This window comes from Apus apus, chromosome 1, assembly GCF_020740795.1.
Source record: "Apus apus isolate bApuApu2 chromosome 1, bApuApu2.pri.cur, whole genome shotgun sequence".
Taxonomy (NCBI): domain Eukaryota; kingdom Metazoa; phylum Chordata; class Aves; order Apodiformes; family Apodidae; genus Apus; species Apus apus.
In genome coordinates, this window is record NC_067282.1 from 171,592,647 (window position 1) to 171,612,761 (window position 20,115).

General features: G+C 44.0%; 1 protein-coding gene across 1 annotated transcript; it reads left to right on the plus strand.

Annotated features, from left to right (window-relative positions):
- The first annotated feature begins 2,956 nt into the window (after window positions 1–2,956).
- Window positions 2,957–6,638, plus strand: AVPR1A (arginine vasopressin receptor 1A). Its single transcript, XM_051619232.1, has 2 exons — window positions 2,957–3,962; window positions 5,830–6,638. The coding sequence occupies exons 1-2, from the start codon at window positions 2,957–2,959 to the stop codon at window positions 6,111–6,113; spliced, it is 1,290 nt and encodes a 429-aa protein (XP_051475192.1). The 3' UTR covers window positions 6,114–6,638.
- The last annotated feature ends 13,477 nt before the right edge of the window (window positions 6,639–20,115 follow it).

Consider the following 20,115-nt stretch of genomic DNA (forward strand, 5'->3'; position numbering starts at 1 on the left):
TATGTAAACCTGTATCTCAACGGAGAATACAACAGAAACCCTTGCCATCCTTAGACATTTTTGTAGAAAGCTGCATGCCCAGTGAGAACAAATAAATTATTGTAACAGCAATCTTAGGTTTTTCTGCTGAGACTTCAGCTCCAAGCTGAGCTTCAGGTGAATCACAGGGCAAAGTTGTTGTTCAACAGTTTTTCTCTTTAGAAGAATATTGTAAAAGTTTTCTACTAACTGCTTTTTCCCCAAGTTGCTCTCTGTGTTACAGCTTTCTGTGGGCAGAGGAACCCTCTCCATGTCTGGTCAGCTAGAAGAGCATTGCTAGTTCAGCTTTTTAAAGGACAGCTACTCAGAAAACTGAAAACTATGCCAATTAATTTGAGTAACAGCATCTTATCTAGGGTTTCCTCTATCTACATGCCTATACTGTTAGAATTAAGCAAAAAAGATCAGATTAGATGCTGATTAAACTAGTATAGAAACCTCAAGAGCCCTGAATGTATCTAAGATCTAGAGCAGGAGGGCATTTTTGAAGTATTAAATATGAATAGAACTCTCTGCTGAACTACCTGTGTCCATTGAAAGAAAAAAATTTGCAACAGCCTGGTTATATTATCTGTAAAAACAACAATATTGACTAATTTTGGGAAGGGGAAAAAAAGGCACAAAGATTAGCCCTGGGTTACTTCTATCTGACAGGGTACAGTGCAGCAAAAATCGGTATCAATTTAGTGCTTACCATGGCAACTAAATACTAGGTGCAGTCTTGTACAACGATGCTGAGGGAACTTTCCAACCCTTTTCTCTGAGAACATTTAACACTGTTCAGAAGAACAAAGTGTGGGATGGAAAGGGTTATTTCTGACATGATGCAGGCTTGACGAACTCCCAGTGCTCTTGGACTAGCACAACCACCCTTATCTCATTGTCTGGCTGTTACAAATGCATCTTTGTCACACCTGAAGTTTCATTTCTGTTAATGGATGACATACCCAGTAGTGAGCAGCACTTTATGATGCTTGCATGGTTTACACAGCAGAAAACCTGTCAGGAGAGTTTCCTGAGCAACACCACTCATTTATGTAGTGTTCAGCTGCTGTAAAGCATGTCAGAGAGACAGGCAAGGAATTCTTCTCACGGCAAGGTATGATGCTTTGGATGTGAAAGAGGCCTTGGCAGCTGTGCAGTGTGGTGAGATTCGTGATACGGGGCTTTAGTTTCCCCCTGTATTGGTCCTAAAACCCATAGTCACACACACTGACGTGTCATGTGGTGCATACAGTTTCCGAGGTCTAGTACGATGTATAGCTAAGGTAACATTCTGGATCTCTTCTTGAAAAGTTGGGAAACTCATCTATGTGTGTGTGAGTTTGACTTACAAAGTTTTTGACTCCAGAAATTTTTAATTTCTTACCAGTACCCTCAATAATGTTCACAACTTAAGATGGGACAAGCACTAAGCTGTGAATAATGCACATAAAAATTAGGCTTTGGAACAAAGGCACCTTTAAGAAGTAAGTTTACTGGAAACTTGGGACAGACGCTTTCCCCCCCACACCCCCTGTATTCCAGGTTTGGAGAGGTTTTTTGCAGCTTTTTACAGAAAAGGTCATGCCAATTATTTGCACTGTTGGAGCAGGTATCCTCCTAGACTACTGCCACTGACTCCCAAGCAAAGGAAGGGCAGTGTCAGGCTGGCGTGGGTGCATGTACAGGCTGACACAGCCAGAAAAAGTCAAAAAGCCTGGAATACAGGCTTCCACAAGTCTAGCATGTTAGGAAGAATATAATCTTCTTGTGTTCTAAGCTGGAAGATTAATCTGGAGTAAAAACTTTTGGAAACATCTTTTTAATCAAAGAAGTAAGATTTAATCTTCAATTCTTTTTGCTTCTCCCTGCTAAACCAGTAGAAAAAACCCTATGTATTTTTTTTTTTCACACAATTTAACTGCAACCACATAGGAGCAGACCCATACAGTTTTATTAAAAACAAACTAGGATTGGCATCTAGTGTAATATTTCTTTGTTGTTACCCTAGGCATTTTTGTGTCCCTGAAGTAAGAAGTTTCTAAAGGAAGAGCCAAATTCAGGTTCCAATGAAATCAGGCCATAAATCCATACTCATGACAATGGGACCAGGATTTGCACCACTCTACCAAGAGGAACAAAATTCTTCAGTTCAAACATGTTTAAAACAGAGATGTGATTGACCCAATGGCACGAGCTCTCTAGGAAAGGAGGAGATTTTGGTAGTACTTGCAGAAAAGTGTGTTTTAGACCTACATGCTAATGTCTGGAGTTATTGACATGTATTGACCCGGGTGAAATCCTGAAGTATTGAAAAACATGAGGTTTAGTGGGTTGCTTTCAAACTCGGCATTAGTTTTCCTAATCATTCACTTTATTTAGCCCAGCATGACTGTGAAATGCCCAAGGCACAGGTGGGATCTCTTTAGACTCAAACCAGGACTTCTCACGGACCGGCCCGGGTGCCTGGGGTAGAAAGGGACCCGGGTGCGCTGGGAACAGCTCCTCCTCATCCGCTCTGCATGGTTAAGGCAACATTTCTATTCTCAATTAAACTTTTAAGTGCTGCTTTAATTGGCCCTGAGGGAGCTCTCCGGGCAGCTCTTCCGACTGCCACCCCACGGAGGCAGGGAGGGGTGGCGGACCCCGCTCCCCGTCGGAGCCGCGCCGTCCGGGCCGGGCGCTGCCCTCGGGGCCGCGGCGGGACGAGCCTCCCGCGCCGGCGGGGGCGGCGGCAGCGGGGGAGGAGGGGGCTGGCGCCAGGCGCTGGGCAGCCACTGGCACGGGAGCTCCCCCTCGCCTCGCCTCCCGCGGCGGCGGATAAAGGCACCTGGCCCGGCGCTCCGCGTCGCCGGACCGGGGAGGCGGCGGGAAGCGGCGGCGGCCGAGCGGGAGTCGGGCCGGGCCGGGCCGGGCTTCACCGGGCAGCCCCTCCATGCGCCTCGCCGGCGGCGCCGCCTCCCCCCGGGCGGCACCTTCGCCGGGGAACGGCAGCCGGTGGCGGGCGGCGGAACCCGGCGCTGGGAGCAGCAGCCCCAGCCCCGAGGCGTGGTCGGGGTCGCCCAACGGCAGCCTGGGCGGCTGGGACCCCTTCGGACGAGACGAGGAGCTGGCGAAGCTGGAGATCGCCGTGCTGGCCGTCACCTTCGCGGTGGCGGTGGTGGGCAACGGCAGCGTGCTGCTGGCCCTGCGGCGGACCCCGCGCAAGGCGTCCCGCATGCACCTCTTCATCCGCCACCTCAGCCTGGCCGACCTGGTGGTGGCCTTCTTCCAGGTGCTGCCCCAGCTCTGCTGGGAGGTGACCCACCGCTTCCACGGCCCCGACGGGCTCTGCCGCGTTGTCAAGCACTTGCAGGTCTTCGGCATGTTCGCCTCGGCGTACATGCTGGTGGCTATGACCGCCGACCGCTACATCGCCGTCTGCCACCCGCTGAAGACGCTGCAGCAGCCCACCAAGCGCTCCTACGGGATGATCGCGGCGGCCTGGGCGCTCAGCCTGCTGCTCAGCACCCCCCAGTACTTCATCTTCTCCCTCAGCGAGGTGGAGCGCGGCTCGCAGGTCTATGACTGCTGGGCGCACTTCATCATGCCCTGGGGGCCCCGTGCCTACATCACCTGGATCACCGGCGGCATCTTCGTCGCTCCCGTCCTCATCCTCGTCACTTGCTACGGCTTCATCTGCTACCGCATCTGGCGCAACGTCAGGGGCAAGACGCGCCCGGGGGAGGCGGCGGCGGGGGGCGGCGGGCGGCGGGGGAGCGGCGGCCCGCGGCGGGGGCTGCTGCTCGCCCCCTGTGTCAGCAGCGTCAAGACCATCTCCCGCGCCAAGATCCGCACCGTCAAGATGACCTTCGTCATCGTCTCGGCGTACGTCGTCTGCTGGGCGCCCTTCTTCACCATCCAGATGTGGTCCGTCTGGGACCAGCGCTTCTCCTGGGTCGGTAGGTGACGGGTGGCCCCCGACAGGCACCGCGGGGGGGACACACGCCGCTGCTTCCCCTCTGGCCGCACTGACACGCCTTGGGGTCCTCCGGGGCGCAGGCAGCTTTACCGGGACGGTTCGCTGCCCTGAGCCGAGCGTGGGGGAGACGGGGCAGGGACGTCCCGCGCCGTCTGGCTGAATGAGCCCCTGTCCCTTCCGGGGAATAGCGGCCTAAGGGCCTCCTTCCCCCACCCTCCCCCGGGGGATCGAGGCTAAAGGCCCTCCGTCCCGCCGGTGCCGTCGGTCGGCGAGGCGAGGCAGCCCTCGGGGCCGGCGCTGCCCTCGGGGCCGCCCCGCCAGCACCGCTCCAGCTCCCGGCCCGGGCGGCGGCGCTGGGCTCGGCCCCCGGAGCGAGGTGGCTGCTGGTGGCAGCCGAGTCCCCCGAAAGGAGAGGCAGCCGCTGCCTTCTCATCCAGAGCAAAGTGAGCGGATGGGAAGGAAAATGTTTGCTGAGACCATTTGGACCAGCAACGTTTTCCTCCATTTGAAGCCGCCAATTAATTAAACTTTAGGAATGTTTTGTGTGATTATTAAGCACACACGATATATGTCACGAGTCATTATATGAGCAGGGAAATTACGAAGTCTTCTTTCCTGTTCCCGTAACCACCCTGCGTTCGCGTTCCCTGCTAATAATGGGGTTGCGCCCACCCTGAACCCTTCCCCTCAACAGGGCAGTCACCTCTGAATAGCCCCTTCAGCCAGCCACCAGTTCTCATGAAACAGTGGCAATTTAGTGTTTTGGAGATGCCTGTCCCCCTGTTCAATCTGGATGAAAATAATTGGGGAGTTTAAAAGTTATTACATAGGGAATGGCTGGCAACATAGTAACATGCACCCTGTTTCCTCCTAATGAGAAGGCAACAAATTGAAATGTTGAAATTAATGATTTCTTGATAGTTTTTTATCCTGAAATGATCACTTAATCTAGTAAGAGTATTGATTGCCCCTAATATGGGACTAAATCCAAGCCTAAAATGCAGGTCTGTGCAGAGAAATACAGGCTTGTAGGAGACAAATAGAGGGTGTTGAGTTTTTCTGCTTGAAAAGACATGCAAACCTGTTTGAACAGATGGGTACTTGGTAGGTTTGTTTAAAGACGTTCTTTAAATCTTTGGAACTGTGTAACACAGGAGTTATGCTTCTTTGGAGATTCAATATTTACAAAGAAAGGTCAATAATAATGGTTTAGAATAAAGATATATTCTTAATATATATAAAGATATATTTTTCAATAACTTAACTAGTTATTGAAGGTAGGAGACCATAACGGGTTTCTGGCATAGTGTTAACTCTTGTTTTTCCCCTAAATATAATTTGTGTAATCTCTGAAATCCAGATTTGATTCACAAGCCAGTAGCTATTTGAGCATTCAACACTTTCCAGCATGCAAGTATTTACAGCAAAATTCAGTGTTATTGAAAGCAGTGGGAAATCGGTGGGCATTTTGCCATTGCCTCCCAGGGCAACCGGTTTTCAAAATGAAAGTCTGAATAAAAATGATTCCCTATTTAGACTATGATCTTATCCACACATCTATTAACACCAGTGGAAATGGCACTAAGGCATTATTGTGGATGGATTGCCCCACGACTTCTTCAGAAACAGCTTTTTGAAGTCTGTTCAGAAGAATTCCCATTGACTTCCTTGACAGCCTTACGTAAGTAAGAACTTTCCGGGTGATATCCTCATTCTTTCCAGATGCTGCTGCTCAACTTCTAGGACTAGAATTATTCAGGATAATACATCCAGCAATTAATGAAGCAATTGACTGAATGGTGCAAATGTTCTTTTGATGATTAAGCTGCTTTCTTCCACCCCCCCAGATTCTGAAAACACCGCGACTACCGTCACGGCTCTGTTGGCCAGCCTGAACAGCTGCTGTAACCCATGGATCTACATGTTCTTCAGCGGGCACCTCCTGCAAGACTGCCTGCAGAGCTTCCCTTGCTGCCAAAAAATAAAGCAAACGCTTAGTAAAGAAGACTCAAACAGCAACAGCAGGCGACAGACTTCATTTACCAACAATAGAAGCCCAACCCACAGCCTGAACACCTGGAGAGAGTCACCCCACTCCAAATCGACCAATTTCATCCCCATCCCAACCTGAGACAGGCCCCAGGGGAGGCAGGGCTTGCAGCCCCATAACAGCACTTGGGAAGGTGACAGCATTGCACTTTATGCAGGTCAAAGGTGCCAGTCATTGTAGCAAGGAATGACTAAGATGGCCATAAGACAACACTTTCCACATTGCTCCATAAGCTATTCTGCAGAGCACAAATTCTTTTCAGAAAGGTGTTTTAGAACTTGTGCAACTGATCAGGAAGACGTGACAACAATAAAGCAATTATTTTTCTAAATAGATAGTACGATTTGAATTGTTTTGTTTGTTTCTAAAATACTAAGTGTATTGTTTGCTTGTTGTTCATAGTGGTAAAAATAGTGGAGTTGGCATGTGTCAGGGCAAGTGGGCTCTCCAGTGTTAATGCCCAAAACTTCTCATGATTGTCTAGTGGAGACACAGGGAAAAAAAATGGTATGAACAAGATCACAATTTAGTCTTAAACACAAAAAGAAAAGAGTTGGGAGAAAGTCCTGACTGTCCAGATAAGCAACATGGTTAGACATGGTTAGAATGTAATTGATCATACTGCTTAATCTTGTAAAGGTCTAGCAATTCTTCTTCGTGAAATTTAAGGCAGTGCTGTCAATGTCTGTATGTGTATTGTGAGGTTTTATTATTAGGGTGACATTTCCTTTCATGTTGATGGAAGTTACATAGCTGTGTGTGTGTGTTGTTGCACCTACTTTGACTTCTTTTTAACTAGTTAAAAAACCCCCACATTAATAAATAAGTACGACAAGCTATGACTAGCTTAGTGCCGTTACAAACATTTACAGCGCGAAAAGTCATCCTGAATGCCAGAACCACTTGCTTTATGGGTAAGAATTAAATTTTTCTTTTTTCTTCACTAAGACAGCAAGGATCAAGCCACATTCGGTTGTCAAGCAAATAGCTCCATAAATTCAGGAGAAAGTGGCTGTTTGGTAAAAGCTAAAGAATCAGTATATTCCAAGACAGAGGTCTGAGAATCAAATTTACAAGTCTTCTGGGAACATATACAAATTGTCAATGTTTTTGTTTTGAGGTAGGTTTTTCTGGCACATCATGACAATATAGACTTCAAAATTGGTAGTAAATTGCAATAAAAAGTCCTCATGCCCCATGTACTAATTATAAAGCATTCAAGGTGTGCTTGTTTTCACTACAATGCATGCCAAGTCAAATGCAGTTTCTACAGCTGTAATCTCAGTATGTCTTGTTATAGAGTCTGTCTTTTATCTGGGGATTGGGTTTTGAAGCTCCTTGAGTAAGCTTTTCATAAGCTTTTCTGTAGGTTTAAAGTCCTGAGGATCTCTTTGAGAAGTAAAGCTATCTGTCTGCTTTTGAGCTCTCTGGAGGCTGAAATCCAAGCATTCTGCTGGTACTATGCAGGACTTCTGTTGCTGTCTCACCTGGCTCTCTAGAGCAGTGGGGTATGTGCAAGGCTGCCTATTGTGCTTGCTTGTATTTGCAAGGAGCAACCTCAGTGGCAGGTTTCTTTTTCCCCACCAAAACCAGATGAACAAGATTATTTCTTTCCTAATTGCTCGAGGAGAGAAAAAAATGGAGCCTCAACTGTGGCCTCTGGTGAGGAAGGTGCTGGCCCTATGCCTCTTGCAATAATGGTAACAGGAATTAATAGGAATTGATGCCAGATGAGACTGTATTCAACCTGGCATCCACTCTGGGAGCTCCCAGGCATACCACTAATTGTTCTGGGAAAAGATTAGAGAAGAATAATATAAGGAAGAATAATAAGGACAAAAAAAAAAAAAAGGTTTTGTTGTGACTAAAGAAAAATCTTAGCTCTCCTACATTTCTTGTTACCGTTTTCTTCTTTTCAGGAGGGTGATCTGCTCAAATCTTTTGCTGTTGTCCCAAACAGTAGAGCCCAAAGGACAGCATTCTGTAATGGCTTATATTTAACAGATTATCTTTTTGACCACCTTTAGTGCACAGATGTGACTACAGCTCTCACCAGTTATGGGTGAAAGTTTTGTGAGCCTAAGGTTAGATTTTAGTTTAAAAAAAAATGCATGCCATGGCATTGGGTGTGTGTGTGTTTGTGCACATTACATGTACTGCATATATTTTGCAAGTAGGTAATTCAAAGTTACTGAAATTGCAGATGGTTCAAGTTAAGTACACTATTCTTCTCCTAATTTTCTATTTGTGTTATTACTTTATTTGTACATAAAGTATAAAGTAAAAACCAGTAAGCTGTGCTAACAGAATGTTCATATTTGCAGAATTATTTTTCTATTACACTTTATGTTCAAAGAGAGAAGACGAGAAAAAAAGTGTGGGATAATGTTGGATTATAAAACTAAACTGGGCAATGACCAATATATATTAAAAAAAGTTAACAGCCTCAAAATGACAATTTTCAGTTTCTTTCAAATATGTTAGAAAACCTTGGCTTACACTTGGGAATTGTCAGCATAAATGTACCCTATGAGTGTTCCACAGTTTCTCTAATTAAATTATCAATTATCAAAGTAATAAATTATAAAATTATCAGACTGTATTTAGCAGTATTTGGATTCCAGGCATTTTTTGTACATCCTGAGTTTTGCTTTTTTGCATAATTGTAATGTTGGAAGATACAGCCCATATGTTTAAAATGTTAATCTGTGGAGATGCTTTTTTTTTTTTTAACAGCTACTTTGGGTTGTCATGAGGGCACAGGAATGGAAACAGAAGGAAACAAGTAATTGTGAAACCATTGCACGTTCAAAACATGGAAATAAGCTCTAATAAACCTGTATTATTTGTCTGCTGAGAGGCGTTTTGTTTCTTTCACTTGACAAGATCTGGCAGGGCCAGAAACACATTGGGTGATACTCCATATATTTTACAAACTGTAAAATTTCACCATTAATTTTAATGAGTTGTTTCCCTGCAAAGCTTTAAGGAGTGAACAAAACTAAGATGTTTTGCAATAACACGTAGTGCATGAAGGACGTGCAAAGAAGGAATGTGCAGTTGGCTTCCCACTACGTGCTGCTAGTATTGTTAAAACGTATAACACAGCACTTGTTCACTTTCTAGAGGGCTTATTTTTATATTTTTATTTTAGTTTGGGCAAACAAAATATTTAGCTTCTAACGTACAACACAATTGACTGGATCAGCCTGCGCTCTCTGCTGGTGTTACTAGAAAAGTCATATTAAAAACAATTAGATGGCAGGAGTGGAGCACATGAGAGGATACAGAAGTGGAATGGATTTTGTTCTTTTAAATAAGAAACCTAAATTGCTAAAAAGCTTTTTTTTCTCCATTCATTTCTTTTTGAATTTGTAGGTAAAAGTATTGTTGGCTCAGACAAAAATGCTTATTTGATCCTGCTAAGACAAAGATTTTGTCTGCAGCAAATTTTACAGTCAGTTCCAAGTTGTCCAGACTGAAGGATCTTATAAAATTGCACTATTATGGAAAGGAGCTGCACAGCTGGTTTTCATGTACATGGCAACCAGAGCAGAATGAAAGAAGCTGCACAGCTGGATGTCATCCTAGGTCATGTACCAGTGACCCAACTTTGTGAAGGGAACCCAGTAGCGCTGTTACTGAAATACAGTTGATTACTGTGTAGGCGAAGCTCTTACAGATTTGTCTTAGGCTGAGTTCTCCACCCACAGAGAGGACTAATTAAATACCACATCTTCTTCTAAAAATTGTCTGCATGAGTTTCAGTGGTACAGGCCCTTCTGTACAGCATGGGAAGTCCCGTCTGTACATGGAAGGCTAGGGACGCAGAAAGGAGTTCACGTGTTTCAACACCAATTTGAAACTGTAGTTACTGCTACAAGATAGTTTTCTGTGGTTTTCTTTAGAAATGGGCTTCACTGGGAAATGTAGCACTTGCTACTTGGGTAAAGGAATTACAGACTGTTTAAATGAACACGTTTAAAGGTTCAGGAATAGGTCACAGCAGCTCCACAAGGGAGCACTCCCAGCTGCTGACAGTCCCTGACAGAATAGGTTCAACTAGTCCAGAAAAAGTCAGGGAACTGTTGAGGGTAATGCAAGTCACATAGAAGGGTTTGTGCAGGTATGTAAAAAGCAAGCAAACAACAATTCTGGCTAGTCCCTGCTGAGCTTTGTTAGACACAGCCAGCATGCTTCTGCCTCTCCCAGGACCAGTCCTGGGTTGGTATTGTATTAATGGATTAATACTGTAGTGCTGTTTTGGTACAACTGCTCAGTAACTTGCCATGTCTTAGTATAAACTTGCTTGGAGTAACACTTTACATGCAAATTAGTCTCAGGTCTTCATAAGAACATTTTTTAGCTGAATTCCTGACACAGTTCATTGGGTTACTCCATTTCTGAAAAGCACTGGCAGGACTCTGGGAAGTCTGGTTTTCACTTCCAAGTGACAGTGGCCACATAGCTAGTACTGGTCAGGTTAATTTACTGTGTCTGAGTGATCCATGTCTATTTCAAGGTAATGGTGTTTATCTTCCTAGTAAGTTCTTATATGACACATGGATAAGTACTACATCTGAGCTTAATACTTCTTTTTAAGCAAAGCACTGGCAATGCAGGCTGTAGGTGACCCATCAGATTTTACACCTTTGAAAAAAATGAGGTAAAACTGGCATTACAAATACTTGGTTTCTGGAAGATAAGGAATAGGTCACCAGAGGCTGGCAGAGTGGCTGCCCAGGCCTCTTCTACCACTACTGCTGTGATGGTTCCTGCCATAGTCTCTCCTGTCCCTAGTAGTGATAGCTGCAGGAAGAATGGGGACAGGGACAACAGGGGCCACAGTAGCAGGATTGTTGTTAAACTGCATTCATTTTAAACTCCTTCTGGAGGGAGGAATGTGGATCCTATCAAATGAAAAAAACCCACAGTGAATATTTGGAGAGAGATGAACTGGTGACTCGGGGAGCAAATAAACATGTCTTAGCCCAAAGGTGATTTGAAAGTATCAAGATGCTTCCATTTTGCAATTGTAATATATGCTTTATGTATGTAGAAAATGAGCCCCTTGTTTCCTGGAACTGTAGCCATATGAAGCTCCTTACAAATCCAGTATCTCTGCTGAGATGGCTAGCTACAAGGCTATGTCTAAAAAAGGACAACCATCTCTTCAAGTTAGGCATTCCACATGTGACTTGTAGGGTCTTGGCCCCCACAGTACAGACATGCTCTGTGGGAAATGTGGACAACCACAGAGCTTTCAGGAAGAAACCTAAATACCAATCCTCTTTTTGGAAAGAGGTGATAAAGTCAAGCTAAAGGTCATAGCAGATGCCTAAATCTTCAAGCTAAAAGGCAGCAGTTTTCTTAGTATTCTAGAAAGCTTTTGGCTGAAGATGTTGTGGAAGTGAGGAATGGTGGATGAAGAACCCAAAGGATTTGGAAGCATTTAGTATTTTGGCATTCTTATCACAAGGAGAAACTTGCATAGGCACAGCTCAGATGTTTTTCTAAGTAAGAATGCTAACTGTACAAAATAATGAAAAGAGTAACAAAAAGTTGGATAGCAAATGCTCTCTCCTGGCTCACTCTAAAATAGGTAGAGTTCTGCAGTACATACCTGCAAACTGGGCTAGCCACAGGCAAATGCATCCTTTAAAATATTGCAGGTGTTGGTCACCTCAGAGGAAATATCTAATAATCATTCACTCATCATTGGCTGAGGTCAGAAAAATAAGGAAATCAAATCATCAGACTAATTTGCCACATATTTAATGTAAGCAATTCTCTACTAGAGAATGAGCAAACATTACTAAACAGCCAGCGTAATACTTTCTGAACTTGAGACATTTCAGTGCTTCCATGCAAAACACTAAGGGAAATGCAAAGGAGATCTTCCAAGTATCACACAAGATGCTACAGTTAAGGATTCAGTTCAGAAAAAAACACTTGTGTATTCATGTGGCTTTCAGTCCTTCTGGAGTCCTGCTATCTCCAGCACTCCAAACACTGTGAGGGCAACAGAGAGTTACATGCCGTAAATGAGAAACAAAAGGAAAAGATAACATTTTTGTTTCTATACATAATGTCTTTTCCCAAACCAACTAGTACTTGTCTTTTTTGAAATAAATTAGTAGAGGTTAAGTTATGTATCTCTGATAACCTAGTTTGCAGGAAGCTGATGTTGAGAGGCTCAAGAATCCTAAGTTCTGATTTATGGTTATAGATGTTCTTTATTAAATTGATAGGTTTGAAGCTTATCAGTTAGCAACATGTTATTAAATTAAATAGAGGCTGGGAAAATGAGGGCAAAGTCTGATTTTGTTCTCTTTTTTTGTTTTTCCTTTCATCTATCACAGCACTTCCTCTGAAAAGCTATGTTTTAAATATGCTGTACTGGAGATGAGATGATCTAAAGCAGCAGGAAGAGTCCCAGCTTTACCAGCTGTTAGTTTATCATTAACACTTACTGGTCTGCCTCACAGAGATCATGGTGTGAGTTGTAGTGTAGGTAGACAACAGATTCTCATGTCTTCCCAAGTTTATGACCCAAGTGCCTCAATACAGGCACTCAAAGCTAGAGGACACAAAGGTGGAATTCAACTATGTGAATGTACCTACAGTGCAGGTTTGTCCATCTGAGCAAGGGTGATTATTTGTGTAGCCAAGGCAGAGCTAAGTTTTTGGAGTTCAAGGGGTCATCATATGGAGGATGTCAACATCTGATCAGAAGAACGCTGTCCTTCTCTCTGTTGATGTATGGACCAGAAGACTACATAATGGCAGGTAGAAAACTAGCTCAAATTGCTACACCTGTACTGCAGATGGCTTTCTACAGGCGCTGTTGGTTTTACTGTCAGATCTCCGTAGAGGCCTCTGCATCACTAGTTCAGAATTTTACTTTATTTCAGGGGAACTACAAAATGTTACCATCTAATAGCATCATATTAATTTGAACGGAGCTGATGATGCTATTTCAATAGCCTGCAAAGGGTGGCTCATATTGCAAAGGTTCTGCCAGCTTGGTGCCTTTGTTTGTCATGTCACAAGAAAGACCAAAACCAAAATGAGCCTAGAGGTCAATTTACATCCTCACACCCAGATGACAACTCTGGCCTTACAAAGAGGGAATGACTTCTACATCTAATCTCTCCATGTGCTCCATCTGTGCATGCTGAACCTTTTTGGGTTTCATCTCCTTTGTGCTTAAAGGTGGATTTGTGAGAAAATCCTTAATTAGGCAGAATGTTCAAGCAACTCAGATAATACAATCCTAAGGGTCAGTGTACAACATAGAAAGACATATCTTAATCCACAAAGAGTTAGGCCTGGAGAAAAAAGGTCAGGATAATACTTGAAACTCTTGGTAATATGGTGTGGAGACAAAAAAAATAATAAGAAAGAAAGTGGGAGGGGCAAAGTTGAGTGTCTCTGCCACATACAGTACATGAAGTCCTGCTTTCCTAAGAAACTACACAATTACAAAAACTTGGAAAATATAATCAGTGTTAAAGGGTTTGCACCTGATGCCATCAATGGCTGTTTTCAACATGAGCAGAAGCACTGCAAGAAAGAAGAAAGCAATGATTCTGGCCAATAACTTTTGCCCCCCATCTCTTTAAATGAAAGGTGAAAGTGATTTAATGGATTAGCACAAACAGACTAGACATCTTTGTTGAAAAGTTTCCTTATTTCACCAAAAGTGTCAGGTTCATATATAAAAAAAAAAAAAAAAAAAAAAAAAAAGAAACAAACTCTGTGCCTCCAAGTCCATGTACAGTGCAGTCACCAAAGGGGTGTCTCTGGCTTCTTGCCTGCCTTTCCCCAGTCTAGGGAAAACAGGGAGCATGAACCAGGTGCCCCAGAAGACCCCTCAGCACACTCCAGTTCCTGCTGGGAAGACATGCTGGTTTGACATGATAAACTCTGTGTGTCCTCACATGATTTGAGTTCCTGAGTGTATCTTTCCATTGCAATTTTTAAACCCTCCTGAAGGAAAGGATACAAGGGAGTGCAGAGATTCACTGGGACACTTACACTTCGTGTCCCTCTCCATGGACCCAGGAGGAGGGTACAGGGAGGGGTTACCTGCACCACTGCTGGGCTGACAGCAGGGCATAGGACACATGCTTCCTTCACCCCTCCAGCTCCACATTAGAAGGCTTTGGGTAGCCAGGCAGGCTGTCTCCCCACCCTAGAAGTGCTCTGGAGTACCTTCAAGTGAGGTCTTCCAGACCACTGATGCAGGTACCCACCCTCTCTTGCCTCTGTGTAGGCCTGAAGGGAATGAGGGTCTCTTTTGGAAGACAAGTAGTTAAAATCCTTTTCCACACATTGCAAGCTGGGATGGGAACACTTCCAAAAACAGGGGCTTGACTTCCTTGACAATGAGAAGGCGAATAATGGAGGGATATGTGTATAAAGCAGAAAAAGTCTTGGAGATGAGAATTAATAGGAGTTTTTTTGTGGTTCTTCTTTTTACAGCACATAGTAGCTGAGACTCCTTTCAGTGAGCTTGTTAGCAGCAGCTGGGAAATACAACAGCATTGGGCCTTTTTTGTCTTTTTATTCTTAGTGTTTTCTGGCAGAACAACAATTTTCCTGGTTCAAAACACAGCACTAACATGCTTCAATCTGGCTGAGCTCTGAGCTTGATCCACCACTATGATACTAACACCAATCTCTCACATTAAGAGCTGACTAAAATTGTCAATATATCTGCACATATTTTTACTTAGACCTTTTTTTACCCGCTCTAATAATGATACTTTCATTGTAAGATTTTAAAGCATCATTTTCTAATGATAGAGTTTTATCATAGAACAATTTGTTAAGACAATGATATAAACTATTATTTATTTATTAGTATTCTCCTTTAGTGTTAATGGTTTACAACTAACTACACCTTCATGGTCTGGTTGCTTTTTCCTTTATTTAGAACTCTCCAGTTTGATCTGGGAGTATAGTTTCCAACATTTTAGGAGATGTTCCTCTAATAAAACCACAAGATAAAATAGCTGGTGTTTTAGCTGGTATGAATCCTCAAGCTCAGGTGTCTGCTTTCATTTCAGTGAAAAAAGTGACCAACATTAGCAGAAACACTGATAATACATTCCAAACATTTGGATTCATCGGTTCTAAGCCAAACCATAAATATTTTAAAATGCGTTTTCTTCAAATTCTGTCATTTATAGATAAATAAAGTGAAAGAGGGTATTCATTTTTCAGAACTGATTTGAAATGAAGAGCATTTAAAACTGTTCCTTGTCTTTTTAATAATTTTCTTGACTAAGTTCTTTTCTGTCTTGCTATTGTGTTCTAAGCATCACAGAATACTTCCATCAGATTACAGAAGTATTTTCCAAGCCTAATATTATGATCTTTATGCCTGTCTGTCCTGTGCATATTGGAGATACCGATTGTAAGAATTCAGCTATGCAAGGTTGCCTTCAATTAATTTACCCTTCATCTTTCATGTAACCATTTGTCATGAGAAAGGATTAATCTCTTCATCTCAGTGCTTTTCAGTGAAAGCGCTTGCACAGAAAATGAAGCTTGCTCCTGAGACAGGCCCAGCTCTACTGCCTCTCCTAGGCACCCTGGTCTGCCTGCACTGCGTGTCTCGGTGTTCTGTGCCGTGCAGAACAGCAGGGAAGGGATGAGAGGTCACACACACTCTTTGTCACGAAAGGAAATGGCTGCAATTCTGTTGTTTTAATAGTGGGAGAAGAAACATGTGAGACAGAAATCACACCACCTCTGACTCTTCTGCATGACCCCGAGGACTATAGAGGCCAGCACGCAGCTCCTAGGCTTCCTGGCTTCTCAGTCTGTGCTAGTTTGGTTTCAGGCAGCTTGTGTACCTCCGCAGAGCAATACTAACCCACTAAAGCCACGGGTTCACACAGCTGTGCCTAAGGTTCCTAGGATGGGCATCTGCCACAGCTCCGGGCAGGCTGTTCTGCTGCTGTTCATGGCTGCTGCTTCTCAGAGGGGAGTGTGGCCATCTGGAGATGAGCTGGGTTTCATCTTCTCTGCAGCTGCCCTTTCAAGGACAGCAGGCTGCTACTGGAGCACCCTCTGGCTCCCCTTTGCAAAAAGAAAACAACCCACTCCCTTTGCCTCTCCTCACACCATGGAGTGCCTTGGCAGCCTGCCACCAGACCCTCTCCTGTTCCTCCAAATCCACCTTCAGAAGGAGGCCCAAAAGGGACACCATTCCAGCTCTGGATGTACCTACAGCAAGCACAGCTTGACCTGCAGACCAGTCTTCATAATGTAGCCCATTTCCCAATTTCTGTGTGATCCCAGTGAGAGTATGTTGTTGTCTCGTGTTGTCCCCAGCATCCCCTGTATGCACAGGTCCTTTTGGCACCATTTCAGGCAGCATTCTGAACCCCTCCCTCTTGAACTTGTCTTCTCCCTGCCAGGTTTAGGGCAGCCCCCTTCCCCAGCAGGTAGCCATCATGCCATTTCCTAGACACTGGAGCACAGCCACAGAGCCCACTGCCATGGCTAAACGTGTCCCCATCAACTTTGCTCTGCCACTAAGGACAATTGTCTGCTCCACAGTCACACTGGGGCACAACCCAACAGTGGGTCAGGGCTGAATTAGAGTTCCATCAGCCCACCTCTGTCATGTTCCCTATGCTGGAACATCCATGCTCTCCCATAGCATTGTCATCTGTCCTGCTTAGAGGCGGGGGGAATGGTAAAGGGCTGCTCCCTCTCACAGTGGTGTGGATGGCCGTATTATAGCCTGGGGTGATGGGACAAGGAGCATGAGGAAGGTCATCTCACACGTGTTCACCATGAAAGTGCTGCTGCTCAGCTCTGTTTCTACACGGTGCCGTCAGCATTTGCAGGTCAGGGAACAAGTAATGACATTGCTGGGGCTACTAGGAAAGAACACAGACTTTACAAGCACGTGATCTGCTTTTCTGGCTTCCTCAAAGTCAGAAAAAAACCCCAACAAACAACAACACAACAGATCAAATACCTCTCTCCAGCCCTAAGCCCTGAGGCATGGTGAAGCTCATATATAAAAATTTTCTTTCCTGCCAAAACATCCAGTGTCCCTGTGGTCCCTGACTCTTGCTAACCCCTGAGTTCTTACTGGGGTTGCTACAAACCACAGTTGTGTCGAGGTCAATGGCACCCATTTTCCAGCACAGGTAACGCTGTGTTTATGCTAGCATCCTGGTATAGGACAGCTGACAAGGGCAGCCAAGGTCTCTCTGCAGACCTGCTTGCCTCTTATCCTCCTTGGAAGCAGCTGGGCTGTGCCACAGCACTGACACTGGGACAGGACCTCCATACCTGCCGGGCTCTGCCTGCAGGCAGAATGTACCAGGGACCTGCTAGAATACACCAGCACAGGCACCCTCTACTCTCTGAGGGGCGTTTGGATAGCCCTGCTGATCACCTGTGTCTTCTGTGAGAAGATCAAAGGTGGTTTGTGCTGTGCAGCCTCTGGAGAGTTTTGTCTACAGTCACAAAGGAAGCATATGGTACTGCAAAATGTGCAGCTGATTGGGATGTGACTCAGGGGAGGAGCTGAGGTCTAGCTCACAGGAACAACTAGGCAAACGTATTTTTATAAAATGCTGGCACTTTAAGGACAAAATGATCTGTCTTCTGTGGTGTGCATTCTCAGGAGTAAAATAAAACTTCCGTTTTGACAACCTGACAAAGAATTAAAGGGATATGATATATGCATTATTTTCACTTGTTCCCTGTGTTCTAAAGCTGTTCTAAAATGAGTGTCATCTGAACTGATGCAGTGGGTAAATATATAACTAGCAGGCCAAAGGGCTTTCCAGTCTATTTTGTAACCACAGGAGGATGGCATGAAGATTCATGCTTACCCACTGACCTCTGACACTCGTGATAAAACCATTCCAGTGGTGCAAAGCACAGCCTTCTTGATTGGGACTTCATTTCCAATTTGCTTGCCCCAGTGCCATCTTCTAAAGATGTTTTAAAGAATCTTTTAAATAACGCTCTTAGATATGTTACTTTTAATTGTATTTCCTTTTATCCAGGCTTGGCTTAAGAACTGAAGGACAGTGTATGCCCAAATGCAGCATTTCGCTTACTGGTTCCAACATCATGAATTTTTAAGAGCCTTTGCTCAGCTGTAGCTGTGAATTAATCACCATTTGAATTCAGGTGTGGTTTTATATGGCCTTCTGTTTACCTTACATTTAATGGGGGGGTGTTATTTTCCTACCTGAATCCTGTATATCTGGCGTATATCCTGTACATTGGCCTCTTCCTGAAGGCTATTCCAAAATCCACAAATTAATTTCACACAGTTTTGTATTCCAAATCAATTGGGGTCTAAAGAACAGAGATAATATGGGGTATTCAAGGATCATGGAAATGCTTCTCACTTCCTATGGATGAGTTTCTGGAGCTTGCTGAGGATGTCTCTTTTTGAGTGAAATTTGTGGCCACACAGAGCTGTATTCCATGGTCCCTTCACCAGTCAGGGTCCATCAGGTCACATCAGCAAGAGACGATGGGGTGACACACTGCAACCAGCAGCTGGGTGCACTCCTGGATGTGACATAGCAGCGTTACTGCTATACTGCAATAAAGCAGATTTCAGATTGATATTAAGATTCATATGAGTTACTTAAGAATTTAGGTATTTGTGTGACAGCTGCAGATGAAACGGTAGAGCAAAGACATGTAGTTGTGGTGCTGAGGAACATGGTTTAGCACCAGCTCGGTAGAGTTAGGTTAATGATTGGACTTGTTGATCTTAAAGGTCTTTTCCAGTCCAAATAATTCTACGATTAATAGCTCTATGAGTGTGATTTCATTTGAAAAAAGAGGAGGAACAAACTGACCTTAAGATAAGGTGACAAGAAGATGAAGAACAGATCTGGAGCCATAAAATAACCAGATAAGGAGAGCAAGACTTACAAGGGCTGAGTTGACATACTGAGGCAAAAGATCCCCAAGTGCATCCACTTCTAAAGGGCATGAATGCATCCACATCAGATGCTCATTGCTAGACCTGGATGTACATGCCTTAGTGCTTTTGAGCACATGGGTGTGATCATGTGAATGGGTAAAAAACAGCTTGGAGATACTATGAATTAAAGTAATCTTTTCCTCCCACAGCAGATTTTGCTATAGTAATTGGCTGCAAATTGGCCTTGCTGAAATGCAGGAGGAAAAAGCATAGCCAAGCACCCAGTGACACAGTAATTCAGCTTTCAGAAGGATCTCTCTCTGGGCCTACATGACATGTGAAGGTGTAGCAAGTTGATAGATGTCACCTCAAAGGTCTGGACATTACAACCCACTGAGTTTGGTACCTGTGATCTGAAATATTTGGAATAAGATTTAAAAGTCTTGTGGACAGCATTTGAATTTGGTGCTGGCTCACTGTATATTAAGGGTAATGAAAGCATACTAATGTCAAAACAGGAAGAGATACCATACTCAGTCTTTGACAAAACCTAAGAACAAAACCATTTTAAACTTGAGAAATGACAAAAGTATATTGTCATCAGCTTTTCGAATAACCAGCAATTGTTCTGTTAAATTTAATTGAATGTGACTGAGACACAGGCCAAATTCTGATTCTGCCTAGTTATGTTCTAATTTTGCTGAAACCTGGAATGGTTTTGGTCCCTCAGCTCCAAATTTTAGGCTTTTCTTAATTTATAATAAAACTGAATATATTAGCAGGCAGTCTTCAATGACACCAATAGCAGAATTAAAATTACTGAAAACGGAAGAATCTGGGGACAAGAAAAAGACAGAGCAGGAAGATTTTGGGCCATGTGACTGACCAATAACCCCCTAAAATGGAAGAAGTCTCAGAGGAGACAGTCATGGATGATCACAGAATCACAGAATGTTGGGGGTTGCAAGGGACCTGTGATGTACGTATGAAACTCAGGGAATAATGTGGGCTCTGACTGACCATGTGAAGAAGCTGACTTCTTTGCAACAGAACTCCTTGGTGAAGGAGGGTGGCCTTTGTTTTAGATAACAGTTATCAACAGTTGAATAGATCAACTGATAGTGTAAATGTTTTCATTAAAAGAGTGTGAATTTC

Excerpts from the sequence above, each read along its gene's own strand:
- AVPR1A (XM_051619232.1), top strand. The coding sequence starts at position 2,957 with ATGCGCCTCGCCGGCGGCGCCGCCTCCCCCCGGGCGGCACCTTCGCCG. Across the intron at positions 3,963-5,829 it reads CCAGCGCTTCTCCTGGGTCG|ATTCTGAAAACACCGCGACT; the intron begins GTAGGTGACGGG and ends CCACCCCCCCAG.